Here is a 16,540-nt window from a genome sequence, read left to right as displayed (position 1 = left end):
AAAAGTTCGACAGCCATGAACCACTGGCTATTATTCCACTAAATCACTCTACCACCAAGACTTCTCAGCTTCTCATTGGACCAGTGAATGGGATGCTCCCCGACTGTTTCCAGGTTTCCACGTCTCACGTCCCACCAGCCACAGTAAAGCAGTGGGTATAAAGCCAATGGCACAGATGGGATTGCTGAGAAAACATCACAGGCAAAGGTCCCCCAGCACCAGCTCTTCATCTTCCCCTGGGCCTCTCCCAGCAGCACTGTGAGCCCAGCACTCAGCCTGACCATGGCTCTCCTCTTTGCTCAGGTTCACGAGCTCTGTTCTCTACCAGGGCCTCATCATGCACATGGGCCTCGCTGGGGGCAACATCTACCTGGATTTCTTCTACTCTGCCCTGGTGGAGTTTCCAGCCGCCTTCCTCATCATCCTCACCATAGACAGGGTTGGTCGTCGCTATCCCTGGGCTGCGTCAAATATGGTGGCAGGAGCGGCCTGTCTAGCTTCGGCTTTTATCCCTGATGGTAAGTTCAGAGAGCAGGGAGTTTGAAGAACTCGGGGCTAGCACCAAAGCTTTGCTCGAGAACATTCTAGCAACTTCCTTGACCTCTGTCTAATCCTGCATTTTAAATGAGAAAGTTCCCATGCCGTCAGTAATTATGTTATGTCTTTCCTCACAAAATGTTTCTTTGGGAAAGGGGGCAAAAGCCTGTGAAACAATGCTTTTAGCCACCCGGAACTTCATTTGAGGCTGTTACAGACCAGCAATCATTTACAATGTGCCCACACTTCACTTTACTGGTTAACTGGGGCAACCTCTATGACAATATATGGCATCCTAGTACTATCATTAAGAGCTGAGGTATAAAGATACAAAACTCTTAGAGGCAGAACCATAGAGACATTAGAAAGATCAGGACTGTCCAGGAGTGGAGGGGAAAAGGTAAGGGGCAGAGGACTTTCAGGGCAGGTAACACTCTGTGTGACATAATGGCAGGTACATGCATTATTCCTTTGTCCAGACCTGCTTAGAGTAGCTCCTTGGGTCAGCGATGGATTCTGGGTGACTGTGATTTGTCAGTGCAGACTCATCAGCTGTCCTAGATGTCTACCCTGAGAGGAATATTGAGGATGGAGGAGGCCGTATGTATGCAGGCAGGGGAACTGTGGGAAAGCTGTACTTTGTCCTTTTTGCTATGTACCTATGTACACTTCTTAAATTGACTTTAAGATTTTTATGTCTATGTATATTTTATGTGTGTCTGTATGCACACAGATGCAGAAGAGGGTGTCTGGTCCCCTGGAACTGGAGTTGCAGGCAGTTGTGAGAGGCCTGATATGGGTGCAGAGAACCAAACCTGGGTCCTTTGTAAGAGCAGCAAGTGTTCTTAGCCAGCGAGCCATCTCTCCAGTACCACATTTAAAGAGAGAGAGAGGGGGGGGGGGAGGAGAGGAGAGGAGAGAAGAGAAGAGAAGAGAAGAGAAGAGAAGAGAAGAGAAGAGAGAGACTCTTTGTGCTGGCTAGATGGCTCCATGGGTTAAAAAAAATACTTCCTGTGCTAGCATGGGGACCAGAATTCAGATCCTCAGAACCCACATAAACGTCTGCGGGCTTGGTGTCATCTCAGCACTTAGGGGGCAAAGACGTAGGATCCCTGGAGTAAGATGTCTAGCTAGACTATCTGAATGGGTCACCTCTGGGTTTGAGGAAACAATTCTGCCTTGTTAGATGAGGCATAGGAAGACACATGACCTCAGCGTCTGACGCACATGCACATTCATGCACATGCACACACAGAGTGTTAGTACTGCATCTATTGGTAGTGCATCCAGATCTGCAGAGGTTGCTACGTTTATCTCACATCTGTAGAGAACAATTCTTGCTTCCCTATCTCATTCTGCAATGTAGAGTTTGTCCTCACAAACCCTCTCTGGAGCAGTGTTTGAGGATGAGCGACCATATGTAGAGTGGATGACTGCTGGGTTTTCCCCTCAGATCTGCAGTGGCTGAAAATCACCATTGCATGCCTGGGTAGAATGGGCATCACCATGGCCTATGAAATGGTCTGCCTGGTCAACGCTGAGCTGTACCCCACATACATCAGGTAAGTGGGAAGACTTGGCTTTGGGCTGGACAGCCTTACTTCTCAAAGTACAGGGGGGTAGGTGGGTGTTCAAAGGCAGCAGCAGCCAGTAGTTCACACTCTGTGTCCCGGAAGCCACAGGACCCTGGAGCAAGGCCACCTTGTAGAGAGTGACCAGAGCAGATGAGTTGATCTGTGGAAAGCATAGACATGGAATGGGTAGTCCCATGGTGGAGGGAAATGTGCACGCCACTCTCTCTCCAGCCTGAAGGCTCACAGCAAACAAAAACAACAGACCATGGGTGAGATTATGCACACATGTCATTTCTACACATTGAAATGCACAGAATCAATGTTTTTTTTCTATTCTCAGACAGTTAATGGTTTGGGGAAAGCAATTATCTAGGGGTACAGTGAGAGGTAGCTACTGCCCCATAAGAAGTTAAAGAGTTAAATCACTTTTCTGTGATTTAGGAATCTCGGCGTCCTTGTCTGCTCCTCCATGTGTGACATTGGTGGCATCATCACACCCTTTCCTGGTCTACCGGCTCACTGACATCTGGCTGGAGTTCCCACTGGTAGTGTTTGGTGAGAAATCTCCATGGGTTTAATTACTAGTGATCAGCAAGATGACTCGTATTATTTTAATGTTTCCATGGCAGTCCTGCCACTGAGCTAGGGGACTGATAACTTAGGAGCATGAATGGGAGGCAAGATGAAGTGGAAAGACATTTCCCTGAAGCACCCCAACCCCCTCTCCAGTGATAGCCATCCCTGCCAGGTCTGTGAAAGAATAAATCCTTTCTGCCTCCATTTCCAAGGCACTTTTACTTCCCTGCTTCAAAGACAGTCTGTAAGATTTCAAAGCCCAGATAATACAAGGATTCACAACTAATAAAACATGTCAGCAAGATGGAACCCATATGTTGATTCTCACCCCATCCCTACCTTTCCCCAGCAGAGTTCAGGATGAGGCGTGGCGCGGCCCCCTCTGCTATTGCCCGGGGAGCTAGGAGCTAATAGCAATTAATCACCCAGTTGCATCCTAGCCTCCCCCACCTACCTATCCTTGCTAGTGGGTAGAGTATGCCAGCCTCTACCAACTGCTGATCACAAAGTCTGAAAGGGTCCGAGGGACCCTGGGCATCCCTATGTGTGCTGCCCTTTGCCCAGCTGCAGACTGCCAGGCAGCTGCTTGCTTGTGTGTACCTGCAGGGATGACTGTGGATTCAAATCCAGACTTACATTCACCTGCTCGGGGTACCTGAAGTGCCTGCCCCAGGGTACCATTTCAGTCTGCTTTTAGATCCACTGAGTCGATTTTAGACCTAATTAAAACTGCCCTTTTCTCAGGGCACAGCACCCTGACTTTCCCCCTGGACTCTGTGGCAGACGGACTCAATACTGCTCTCTCAGAGTTGCATGTTGCCCCCTCCACTTACCCCAGGTTGTTCCTTCCCTTGCCTTATGCTCAAGGGATTTGGGAGGGGGAGGTTTTCCATGCCGGAAGACCTGCCAATGAAGGTTTCAAGCTGTTGCTATAACTTCCCATCAAAACAGACCCAGCAAATTCCTCCACATCCCATCATAGTATCAAGATGGCCAACACTGATAGCACATGGGCTTTTTACCCTGAGATAACCAGAGCTACCAAGCCCACTGACGGGGAACACGTGCCCCAAATCTCTGACTCCCAAACACTGACTGAGGGGGCCTGTCCCAGAGCCTCCTTCCTCCTCAGGAAGTGCACAACTCCTCCTTTCCAGGTAGGAGTTAGAGATGCCTGATCCTTGGTAGGTAGTGGCTGAGGGGTCAGCAGGACATTTCTGGACAGCCAACAGGGGCTCCATGTTTCTGCAACCACTACTTAGCAAGTCTAAGAAAAGCCTAGGCCCATAGAAAGTAGTGTGGTCCCTTGTCCCACCTCACCTTCCCCTGGAGGACACAAAGGACAGAGCTGTATTTAAAAGATCATAGCTAACCTAAAGACAGTCCCACATTCACCTCTGCAAGGGTTTTGTCATCTTTTGCCTATCTTTAACCTGGTGGTAGGAAGATAACTAAGATTCTAACATCTTTCCTCTCTCGCCCTCTCCCTCTCTTTCTTGCTCACTCTCTCTTTCTCTTTTTTCTTCTTCATCTAAGAAGCCTAAAAATACTGGCTAAGAGCCCACTGGAGGGCTCAGCGGCACAGCATTTGCTTGGCATGGGCAAAGCCCTGGTTCCATCCACAACAGCAGGACAAAACAGATAAAGATCACAGGGAAAGCTGGTAATGTTATCCTATCCTGGTTAGCGAGGCTGATCCTTGCATGGATAAAATGATAATCTGTGATCTACTATTCACTAGACTACACCTTCTTCGGAGACTTGGGGCTAGAGTGGTGTATGGGGTACTCCCGTGACCCCAGCACTTGGGGAAGCAGGTGCAGAAGGATCTGGGCCACTGGTCTGGTTTCATTCCTGTTGCCGGGACAAAATACACTGAAAAAAGTAACAGGGAAGAAAGGGGCTTATCCTAGCTTACAGTTCTAGGTCACCATCCACAGTGTGGGGTGGGGGTGGGGGTCAAGGTAGTAACTCCAAGCATCTTGTCACACAACCATAGGCAGCCAGGAGCGGAGACAAAGGAATGCTTGCTTATGCTCACCTGAGTTTTCCAACTCTTATGCAACTGAGAACCCCCTGCTTAGGGAATGGTACCACCAAGAGTGGGCTGGTCTTCCCACATCAATTAAGACAATCCCCCATAGATACACCCACAGGCCAATCCAGTGTAGACAAACCCTCACTGAGCATCTCTTCCCTGATTCCAGGTTATGTCAGGATGACAATTAAAGCTGTCACATCTGGGTAGAGGGAGGGGACTCACCTTCAGCTGAAGTAGCTGAGTCTGACTGGCATTTGTTACTTATTACAGCATGGATCACACTGAGAGGTCTGAGAGATTCAGAGAAGTTAATTATTCTCAGTCACGTCGATAGTTCATACCATGGTTATATGCGGTAGATGGTGTTATTGGCAAAGGACAGAAAGTCAGCGCACTCTCAGGACTTGCCCAGGTCCTCAGACCAGCCAGGAGTCAGAGCTGGACCCAGATGCCCAGTACTGGGCTTGTACTTAAGCTCAGTGCCCATGGTCCCATTTCTGCTGATTCTAAAGAGAAATAGCATCCAGCATGCATTTCTCTGAAACCCCAAACTAGTGAAGAACTGGCACCCCATTTCCTATACTCTGTTACAGAAAAAAAATCAAAGCACACCCCTTAAAGTTATATTCCTCCAATATGAATTTAAAGAAGACAAAAACATTAATATGGCTGTCATTAAAAATTATAAGTAGAGACTGAAACAAAAGAACAGAAACAGGCTAGTGGCCATGCACAGCCAAATGTGTTACCCCTGAGTTGGGCCCACGTTATTTTCTGTGCTGGGGATTGAAGGTAGGGCCTGTACATGCTAAGCAAGCCCTCTACCACTAAGCTACACCCAGAGGGGTTGAGACTCTTCTATATTCCTTTATGAGTTTTTTTGTTTGTTTGTTTGTTTTTGTTGGGTTTTTTTTGTTCTTTTTTTTGTTTTTGTTTTGCTTTTTGAGACAGGGTTTCTCTGTGTAGCTTTGCGCCTTTCCTGGAACTCGCTTTGGAGACCAGGCTGGCCTCAAACTCACAGAGATCCGCCTGGCTCTGCCTCTCGAGTGCTGGGATTAAAGGCATGTGCCACCACTGCCCAGCTCTATATTCCTTTATATTGCTGTGACAAAAACTCTCTTACCAAAAGCCATGTAGGGGAGGAAAGGGTTTACACTTCCAGGTCACAGTCCACCACTGAGGGAAGTCAGAGAAAGAACTCTGCTTCCGGGCTCATTCTCTGGCTTCCTTGATACCTTAGCCCAGGCCCACCTGTTTAGGAATGGTACCATCCAAAGCAGACTGGGCCCTCCTACATCAATTATCAATCAAGAAAATCTCTCACAGATGTAGCCACAGGCCAATCTGATGTGGGCAATTACTCAAATGAGGTCCCCTCTTCTAACCAAGGGACTCAATGAGTGTTCAGTGGTTAGGGGTACTGGCTGCTCTTGCAGAGGACACAGATGTGGTTCCCAGCAGCCAGATGGCCGCTAACATCTGTCAGAGAATCCAGTGCCCTCTTCTGGGCTCAGCAGCACTGTACCATGTGGTACACAGACATATATGCAGGCAAAATACCCATACACATAAAATAAAATGTTAATGTTTTAATTAGCACAGAGACAGCCTCATTATGTAGGTCATACTGCCCTTGAATTCACAATCTTTCCACCTTAGTCTCCCAGATGCTACAATTACCGGTGAGTACCACTATATTCTCAGCTCTAAACATCTGAACTTGAACTAAATGACTTCACTTTGCTTTTGATAATATTTTATATGCAATAATATGCAATGCATTGTTCTTTTATTAAAAGGACTGTATTTATTTATTTATTTATTTATTGTGTGTGTGTGTGTGTGTGTGTGTGTGTGTGTGTGTGTGTTTGCATAGGTGTCGTGGTACAACATGTGGAGTTCAGTTCTCTCTTCCACCATGTGAATGAGTCCTGGGGATTGAACTCATGGCATTAAGCTTAGCAGAAAGCACCTTAACCCACTGAGCTATCTTGCCAGCCCTGATGCAGTTATTCTTGTTAGCTAGCAATGGTCCAAGTTTCTGACCCGTTCCCAACACTGAATGCTTTTTATTGGCAGAGTTGCATTCTTCTTCATATGGTTAAGTTTTTGCAGAGTTATTTTCTAACTCTAAATTTTCTCAACACTGTGGAAATGTCCTGTGGCCTGTAATAACCTTGACTCAAAATGTTAAGTATTTCATTTCCCTAAAAGGAATTGTAACCCAATGGCGTTTGGCATTAGGTACATTACTTATAATGGAAAACAGGGTGTTGAAAGTTGGCAAAGGAGTCTATAAATAAGAATGGAAAACATACCCCCCCCCAAAAGAGAGAGGGAAATAAGAGAAACCCTAATTATAGAGACTACCTTTCTGGTTCTTGATGCAATTCACATCTGTGTCCCAGCTGTAGTTGGCCTTGTTGCTGGGGGACTTGTGCTGTTGCTACCTGAGACAAAAGGGAAGGCTCTGCCTGAGACCATTGAGGACGCCGAGAACATGCAGAGGTAGGTATTTGGGCTTCCTGAATGAACTCCTCCGTAGACAGTTAGACAATTCTATATTCAACTGGGGAGAAAGATTAAGTTGAACCCAGATCTCATATCATGTGATCAAGGCAAGCCACATCAAAGCATTAAAAGTCAAAAAGAGACAAGAATTACTGAAAACACCATAGGAGGATTGGTTATAGTTCACACCTTCATAATAGGTAAGTTCTGTCTAAATGTGATGGATGGATGGATGGAAGGAAGGAAGGAAGGAAGGAAGGAAGGAAGGAAGGAAGGAAGGAAGGAAGGGGAGAGAAGGGAGGGAGAGAGGGAGGGAGAAAGAAAAGAGAAGAGAAGAGAAGAGAAGAGAAGAGAAGAGAAGAGAAGAGAAGAGAAGAGAAGAGAAGAAAAGAGAAGAGAGAAGGGAAGGGAAGGGAAGGAAAGGAAAGGAAAGGGAAGGGAAGGAAAGGAAAGGAAAGGAAAGGAAAGGAAAGGAAAGGAAAGGAAAGGAAAGGAAAGGAAAGGAAAGGAAAGGAAAGGAAAGGAAAGGAAAAAGAGGAAAGGAAAGAGGAAAGGAAAGGAAAGGAAAAAGTCTAGGGCCTATAGGAGAAAGATTAGTCTGTCCTCATTCACAAACATTCAAGTTGAACTCAAACACTGTCATCACCGGTAGACTTGGGTAAAGTGTTCAGTACTGTACAAAGGGCTGGCTTCCTGAACATATATTGAGAGCTCTAACAACGCTACCAGAACAGCTGCCCAAAAGCAGGGGACAGGAAGGGGCTGGGGCAGCTGACGTAGCAGAAAGGTAAGTCCCACCACCTCCTTTACAACAATGTGAACTCCACGGCACAGGTGCTCCTCTGGGTCATCAGAGATCAAACTTCCTGGAACACACTGTACTGGGGAAGATATGCAGGGCCCAGCAGCGCCCATGTGACTACAAAACATGCACTGAAACCACCGTGACAGCCCTACCATAGAAACAGGGTGATACCTATCTGTATTTTACCCAGTCACCACCTCTTGAAATTTATGTGTCAAATGTGTGGCTAGGACTAATTGTTAAAGCATCTTTTAATGCAACAAAGGATTAGAAGCAACCTAAATGCCCTTCAGTTGGGAATCCAGTTGAATAAATTATTACATGCCACACAATAAAGAAGTGCTATATAGCCACTTTTTTTTAAAAAAAATGAGACAGATTTATATCCACTGATAAGAAAAGTTCTCAAAAATACATTGTTGCTGGGGGTAAAAAAAACGTGGAAAAGTATTCATTCTATCATTTGAGTAAACACAACATAAATACATAGACATACAAATATAAAATAGTAGTAAAAATAAAATGACAAGATTATAGAAATATTCAAGTAGTCTCCTTTTTCCATCCTTTTTTATTTCCATCCTTTAAATAATATGCATGATTCCTCAGTTTCCATTAGAGTTTGGAAATATTAAATGGAAAATTCCAGAAAGAAGAAATTCTTATCTATAAATGGTTTTATGTTGCACACTTCTCTGAGTGACATGATAAAATCTTGCATGTGTGTCTCTATCCCACTCATGACAAGAATCTTTTCTTTGCCTGGTGTATCCACACTGTATATGCTACCTACCCATGAGGCCAAGAGCAGACATCTCAGTTCCTGTTGTCCTGCCAAGTGCATCACTGTACTTGTGTTTACAAATCCTTTTCTCACTTGGTCATGACCCAGAGTACAAGGGCAGTAAAAACTGACAGCTCAGACATGCCGAGAGAAACTTTATGCAAAGGGCTTTCTTTGGACAGAAAGGCAAAAGTTGTCAACTTGATAAAGATAGAGAAAACTCTATCTGTTCCATGTGTAACACACCTGGTACTAGGGCAGCATGTGGCTGAAGCCCAGGGGTGGAGGCTTAACCTGGAACTGCTGAGAACACAGGCTTCAACTGAGCAGTATGTCACATGCCAACAGCCTTGGGACACCGAGTTCTTTTTCTGGCCACACTATCTTTTCTCCTCTCTCTCTCTCTCTCCCTCTCTCTCTCTCTCTCCCTCTCTCTCTCTCTCTCTCCCTCCCTCCCTCCCCCTCCCTCCCTCCATTATTTTTCTTTCTTTCTTTCTTTTTCTTTCTTTCTTTCTTTCTTTCTTTCTTTCTTTCTTTCTTTCTTTCTTTCTTTCTTTCTTTCTCTCTCTCTCTCTCTCTCTCTCTCTCTCTCTCTCTCTCTATCTCTATCTCTCTCTCTCTCTCTCTTTTTCTATTATCAGATTGATACAGTATAAATTCTTATCCTAATACTGAAATGTTTCATTGAGGCTTGCCCAGTAATTGAGTAAAACCAAAACTTATTATAAGCCACAGTCATCCTAGGGTCCCCCCCGCTATATAGCCTCCCTGGTTCTGTGGGTTGCAGTCTGATTGTTCTTTGCTTTATATCTAGTATCCACTTACGAGTGAGTACATACCATGGTTGTCCTTCTGGGTTTGGGTTACCTCACTCAGGATGATTTTTTTCTAGTTCCATCCATTTGCTTGCAAATTTCATGCTGTCATTGTTTTTCTCTGCTGAGTAGTACTCCATTGTGTATGTGTACCACATTTTCTTAATCCATTCTTCAGTTGACAGGTATCTAGGTTGCTTCCAGGGTCTGGCTACTACGAATAGTGCTGATGTGAACATAGTTGAGCATGTATCTTTGTGGTATGATTGAGCATGATCTTTTCTAAAGTGACAATGACACATAAGCTAAACTCCCATGATTTGTAAAAAAAACAGATGTGGGAACCCAGAACAGGCATTTAATCTTGTTGGCAATTTGTGGGAGCTGAATGGTAGCCTGCTCTTTGGTGGCTCTGCTGCTGTTACTGTTGCTACTGTTAGTGTTGCTGATGTCACTGTCGCTGCTGTTGCTGTTACTGATGCTGCTGTCACTGTTACTGTTACTATTGTTACTGTCACTGTCGTTGCTGTTGCTGTTGTTACTGTCACTGTCACTGTTGATGTTGTTGCTGTCATTGTTGCTGTTGCTACTGTCACTGTTCTTGTTGCTGCTGTAACAGTTACTGTTGCTGCAGTAACTGTTGCTGCTGTTATTGTTCTGTCACATTTACTGTTGTTGCTACTACTGCCATTATTGCTGTTGATGTTGCTGTTCTTGCTGCTGCTGCTGTCACTGTTACTGCTGCTATTGCTGTTGTCACTGTTGCTGCTGTTGTCACTGTTGTTGCTGCTGTTACTGTTCTTGCGGCTGTTGTTACTGTTGCTGTTGTTACTGTTGCTGTTGTTATTGTTGCTGCTGTTACTGTTCTTGCTGCTGTTGTTAGTCTTGCTGTTGTCACTGTTGTTGGTGTTGCTGCTATTGTCACTGTTGCTGCTGTTCCTGTTCTTGCTGCTGTTGTTACAGTTGCTGCTGTTACTGTTCCTGCTGCTATTACTGTTCCTGCTGCTGTAACTGTTGCTACTGTTACTGTTCTTGCTCCTGTTGTCACTGTTGCTGCTGCTGCTGTTCTTGCTGCTGTTGTCACTTTAGCTGCTGCTGATGCTGCTGTTGTCCATGTTGCTGCAGCTGTTGTCACTGTTGCTGCAGCTGTTATTACTGTTGCTGCTGTTGTCACTGTTACTGCTATTGTCACTTTTGTAGCTGTTACTGTTTCTGCTGTTGTCACTGTTGCTGCAGCTGTTGTCACTGTTGCTGCTGGTACTGTTCTTGTTGCTGTTGTCACTGTTGCTGCTGTTACTGTTCCTGTTGCTGTTGTCACTGTTGCTGCTGCTGTTGTTACTGCTGCTGCTGCTGTCACTGTTGCTGGTGCTGTTGTTACTGTTGCTGCTGTTGTCACTGTTGCTGCTGTTACTGTTCTTGTTGCTGTTGTCACTGTTGCTGCTGTTACTGTTCTTGTTGCTGTTGTCACTGTTGCTGCTGTTACTGTTCTTGTTGCTGTTGTCACTGTTGCTGCTGTTACTGTTCTTGCTGCTGTTGTCACTGTTGCTGCTGTTGTTACTGCCGCTGCTGTTGTCACTGTTGCTGCTGTTACTGTTCTTGTTGCTGTTGTCACTGTTGCTGCTGTTACTGTTCTTGTTGCTGTTGTCCTTGTTGCTGCTGTTACTGTTTCTGCTGTTGTCACTGTTGCTGCTGCTTTTGTTACTGTTGCTGCTGTTGTCACTGTTACTGCTGTTGTCACTGTTGCTGCTGTTATCACAGTTGCAGCTGTTGTCACTGTTGGTGCTGTTACTGTTCTTGTTGCTGTTGTCACTGTTGTTGCTATTACTGTTCCTGTTGCAGTTGTCACTATTGGTGCTGCTGTTATCACTGTTGCTGCTGTTACTGTTAATGTTGCTGTTCTCACTGTTGCTGTTGTCACTGCTGCTGCTGTTGCTGCTGTTACTGTTCCTATTGCTGTTGTCACTGTTGCTGCTGTTACTGTTCCTGTTGCTGTTGTCACTGTTGCTGCTGTTGTCACTGTTGTCACTGTTGCTGCTGTTACTGTTCCTGTTGCTGTTGTCACTGTTGCTGATGCTGTTGTCACTGCTGCTGCTGTTACTGTTTCTACTGTTGTCACTGTTGCTGCTCTTACTCTTCTTGTTGCTGTTGTCACTGTTGCTGCTATTACTGTTTCTGCTGTTGTCACTGTTACTGCTGTTGTTACTGCTGCGGCTGTTGTCACTGTTGCTGCTGTTACTGTTCTTGTTGCTGTTGTCACTGTTGCTGCTGCTGTTGTCACTGTTGCTGCTGTTGTCACTGTTGCTGCTGTTACTGTTGCTGCTGTTGTCCCTGTTGCTCCTGTTACTGTTTCTGCTGCTGTCACTGTTGCTGCTGTTACTGTTCCTGTTGCTCTTGTCACTGTTGCTGCTGCTCTTGTCACTGTTGCTGCTGCTGTTGTTACTGTTGCTGCTGTTGTCACAGTTGCTGCTGTTGTCACTGTTGCTGCTGTTGTCACTGTTGCTGCTGCTGTTTCTGCTATTGTCACTGTCGCTGCTGTTACTGTTCTTGCTGTTATTGTCACTGTTGCTCCTGTTACTGTTCCTGTTGCTGTCACTGGTGCTGCTGCTGTTGTTACTGATGCTGCAGTTACTGTTGCTGCTGTTGTTACTGTTGCTGCTGCTGTTGTCACTGTTTCTACTGTTACTCTTCCTGCTGCTGTCACTGTTGCTGCTGTTACTGTTCCTGCTGTTTTCACTGTTGCTGCTGTTACTGTTCTTGTTGCTGGAGTCACTGTTGCTGCTGCTTTTGTTACTGTTGCTGCTGTTGTCACTGTTACTGCTGTTGTCACTGTTGCTGCTGTTATCACAGTTGCTGCTGTTGTCACTGTTGGTGCTGTTACTGTTGCTGCTGTTGTCACTGTTGCTGCTGCTGTTGTCACTGTTTCTACTGTTACTCTTCCTGCTGCTGTCACTGTTGCTGCTGTTACTGTTCCTGCTGTTGTCACTGTTGCTGCTGTTACTGTTCTTGTTGCTGTTGTCACTGTTGCTGCTGTTACTGTTTCTGCTGTTGTCACTGTTGCTGCTGTTGTTACTGCCGCTGCTGTTGTCACTGTCTCTGCTGTTGTCACTGTTGCTGCTGCTGTTGTTACTGTTGCTGCTGTTGTCACTGTTGCTACTGTTGCTGCTGTTGTCACTGTTGCTGCTGCTGTTGTTACTGTTGCTGCTGTTGTCACTGTTGCTGCTGTTACTGTTCCTGCTGTTGTCCTTGTTGCTGCTGTTACTGTTTCTGCTGTTGTCACTGTTGCTGCTGCTTTTGTTTCTGTTGCTGCTGTTGTCACTGTTGCTGCTGCTGTTACTGCTATTGTCACTGTCGCTGCTGTTCCTGTTCCTGTTGCTGTCACTGGTGCTGCTGCTGTTGTCACTGTTGCTGCTGCTGTTGTCACTGTTTCTACTGTTACTCTTCCTGCTGCTGTCACTGTTGCTGCTGTTACTGTTCCTGCTGTTGTCACTGTTGCTGCTGTTACTGTTCTTGTTGCTGCTGTCACTGTTGCTGCTGCTGTTGTTACTCTTCCTGACATTGTCACTGTTGCTGCTGTTACTGTTCTTGCTGCTGCTGTTACTACTGTTCTTGCTGGTTTTGTTACTGTTCTTTCTGCTGTTGTTACTGTTGCTTCTGTTACTGTTCCTGCTGCTATTACTGTTGCTGCTGTTACCGTTCTTGCTGCTACTGTTACTGTTCTTGCTGCTGTTGTTACTGTTGCTGCTGTTACTGTTCTTGCTGCTACTGTTACTGTTGCTACTCTTACTGTTCCTGGGGCTGTCCCTGTTGCTGCTGTTACTGTTCTTGCTGCTGCTGTTACTGCTCTTGTTGCTGCTATTACTGCTCTTGTTGCTGCTATTACTGCTCTTGTTGCTGCTGTTACTGTTCTTGCTGTTGCTGTTACTGTTCTTGTTGCTGCTGTTACTGTTGCTGCTGTTACTGGTCTTGCTGCTGCTGCTGCTGCTACTGCTGTTCCTGCTCCCACCACCATTGCTACTGCTGTCACTGATGCTCTGTGGTTGGGCCTGGAGACTTTGGGAACTTGGTATATTTGCTTGTCCCCCCACCTGGAACCTGGGAGGCCTGCAGGGCTGCTGGGTGATCTGATAAGATTCTGTTATCCACATCTCAGATTTGACTGGTCTAGAAATGGAGACCATGTGGGGCAACAGTGGAAGAAGTTGGGGAACTGGGGCAGCCCACACTGGATTCAGTACAAACAGGACCATGTGCAAAGGGCAGGGCTGGGAGCAGCAGAGGAAGGAGAGCAGCCCTGCTCCGAGGACTATCAGAAGCATCCACAGACTCATAGAGAAGACAGTAAGAAAACTCACCAACTGAGCAATGCTTAGTCACAGCCTTCGCTCATCAAAGAGTGCAAACGAACTTGGGGAAAATAATTTCTTAAATTGTGTTGAGAACTGATCAAAGTCTCTGGATTTTTGCAATCATTATTTTTAGCCGATGTAGAGTTATATTTAGCCTTCAACTAGATTCTCTGTTATGAAGGAAGGTGAAACACCAGACAGGGATGGAGGGACACCCTCTCCCTCTAGTTATTTACCCATTTTCATCGTGAAAACCATCACTCAGGAGATATCACAAGTGAGATCTTGGACAAATCCGACACTTGACTTTTGTTTCATTTATTTATTGCCCACTTGATGCTTCTTTTCAGCTCCTCATAACTTCTTTCGCACTGGTCTAATTTGATTTCCCATTGCAGGCCAAGAAAAAAGAAAGAGAAAAGAATTTACCTCCAAGGCAAGAAAGCAGGTCTTCAGCTAAGCTAAAGAGAAAGAATGTGGTCACTGCCGGGCCAGAGGCAGAGCTCTTCCCACCCCACAGACCCACACCACCCAACTGCACTTACCCTTGGACTTGGTCAGTGGGGAGCCACAGCCTCACAGTTCATGGAACTGGGGTGTCAGACTCTTCTACCAACCATGGCCTTCCTCCTCACCCTGCTCTCAGCAGTCCCGGGAAAATGGCCACTGCTTTACTGGATTTGGTTTTTTCACCTTTACATTTCTTTATTTGGTTTCTTTCTCCACTATGACATCAAACCAAACTACCCAAGGGAGCTGTGGGCCAGGACAAGCAGATATTTTAAAAAAAGGAAAAAAGATCTGAAAAACAATAAACGTGAGAGAAGAAATTTTATTTTTTATTTTTTAAGGCAATACCACAGAATGTACATCAGCAACTTGGAATAGGGCCTGTCAGGATCATAAATGTGATGACATTTCAAAGTATGTTGTTTACTATGCAGATCACACTTGGGAAAATCCCAGACAAAAGAATGAGACTGTAAGTTGAGCAGTCACCGAGCCTGCCCATGTTTACAGTGGATGACCAGCTCTGGGAAAGAGCTGGTAGAGAATGCAGTAAGGAGCAGTCCTGGCTTTGCTGAATCAGCCGTGACAAGATTTTTCAGTTTGGTAAAACTTTCCTCAAAATTAATGGGCCTTAAAAATGGCATTAGTAGAGCTGGGCGTGATGACGCACACGTTTAACCCTAACACTCGGGAGGATCTCTGTGAGTTCGAGGCCAGCCTGGTCTACAGAGTGAGTTCCAGGACAGCCAGGGCCACACAGAGTAACCAAAAACAAAAGCAAAAAAACACAAACCAAAACCCAGCCTTAGTATCTTACAAAAGTAATATAGTACATACATTTTTTAAAGACAAATACCAGGCCTGGGGAGACGGCTCAGTCAGTAAAGACCTGGGTTCACTCCCCAGGCTAGGGAAGCGGGGAGTGCTGAGCTCTTGACACCTCAGTACCGGGGAGGTGGAGACAGGCAGGTCCTTGGGGCTCACTAGCCAAGCAGCCTAGCTCACTTGATGCATTTCAAGTCAGTAAGAGATATAATCAAAAACAAAACAAAACAAATATACAAGGAGGCTGGAGAGACCGCACAGAGGTTGAAAGTACTTGCTGATCTTGCAAAGGACCCCAGTTTGAGCACCACTGCCTCCCACGTGCCACGGCAACTCACAGCCATCTGTAGTCAGTCCCTGGAGATCCAATGCCCTCTCTTCTAGTCGCCACAGGCACCAGGCATGCACACGGTACATAGACACTCGTGGAAGCAAATACCCATGCACATAAAATCATTTTTAAAACAGTTAATTACAAAAATGATAACATAGAAATGGCCAGTTACAGGGGCTAGAGAGATGGCTCAGAGGTTAAAAGCACTGGCTGTTCTTCCAGAGGTCCTGAGTTCAATTCCCAGCACCCACATGGTGGCTCACAACCATCTGTAATGAGATCTGGTGCCCTCTTCTGGCCTGTAGACATACATGCAGACAGATCACTGTATACATAATGAATAAATAAATCTTTTTTAAAAATAAAAAAGAAAAGAAAAGAAATGGCCAGTTATGCCAGGCGGTGGTGGCGCACGCCTTTACTCCCAGCACTCGGGAGGCAGAGACAAGCGGATCTCTGTGAGTTCGAGGCCAGCCTGGGCTACCAAGTGAGTTCCAGGACAGTTACAAAATGTGCATCTTCAGTGTTAATGACAGAAATGCCAATTAAAACTGAAATGACATTTTGACATCAAATTAGTAAAATAAAGTTATTAATCCTGAGTATAGGCAATCTACTTCATACATTTCTTGCAAAAGTAGCCAATAGTACATTCTTTTAGGTACACAGCCTGGCCATGTCGATCAGCTTCACAAATGTGTGTGGCTGATCTCAAAGTCTCACCTCTGTTACTATCTGATAAATGAAACTGCACGGAGAGGCATTTCAGAAGTATTTGTTGCATTGCTTGTGGGTGATGGCAAAAGAAAGAAAGAATTCAAGTTTATAGAGATGAAGGATGCTTACATAAGCCACGGCATCACCATTCATCAGTTAAACAGG

At 45.6% G+C, this 16,540-nt stretch overlaps 1 protein-coding gene across 1 annotated transcript in view; it reads left to right on the top strand.

Moving 5' to 3' along the window:
• Nucleotides 1-14,805, top strand: part of Slc22a2 (solute carrier family 22 member 2) — a 34,614-nt gene extending 19,809 nt beyond the window's left edge. The window contains 6 exon segments of the mRNA XM_036169027.1: nucleotides 304-518; nucleotides 1,991-2,099; nucleotides 2,553-2,607; nucleotides 2,609-2,666; nucleotides 7,137-7,236; nucleotides 14,388-14,805. Coding sequence (XP_036024920.1) covers nucleotides 304-518; nucleotides 1,991-2,099; nucleotides 2,553-2,607; nucleotides 2,609-2,666; nucleotides 7,137-7,236; nucleotides 14,388-14,454 — 604 coding nt within the window. The 3' untranslated portion in view covers nucleotides 14,455-14,805.
• The last annotated feature ends 1,735 nt before the right edge of the window (nucleotides 14,806-16,540 follow it).

Source organism: Onychomys torridus, chromosome 19 (genome assembly GCF_903995425.1).
Source record: "Onychomys torridus chromosome 19, mOncTor1.1, whole genome shotgun sequence".
Classification (NCBI taxonomy): domain Eukaryota; kingdom Metazoa; phylum Chordata; class Mammalia; order Rodentia; family Cricetidae; genus Onychomys; species Onychomys torridus.
This window is presented reverse-complemented; position numbering and strand designations above follow the sequence as displayed.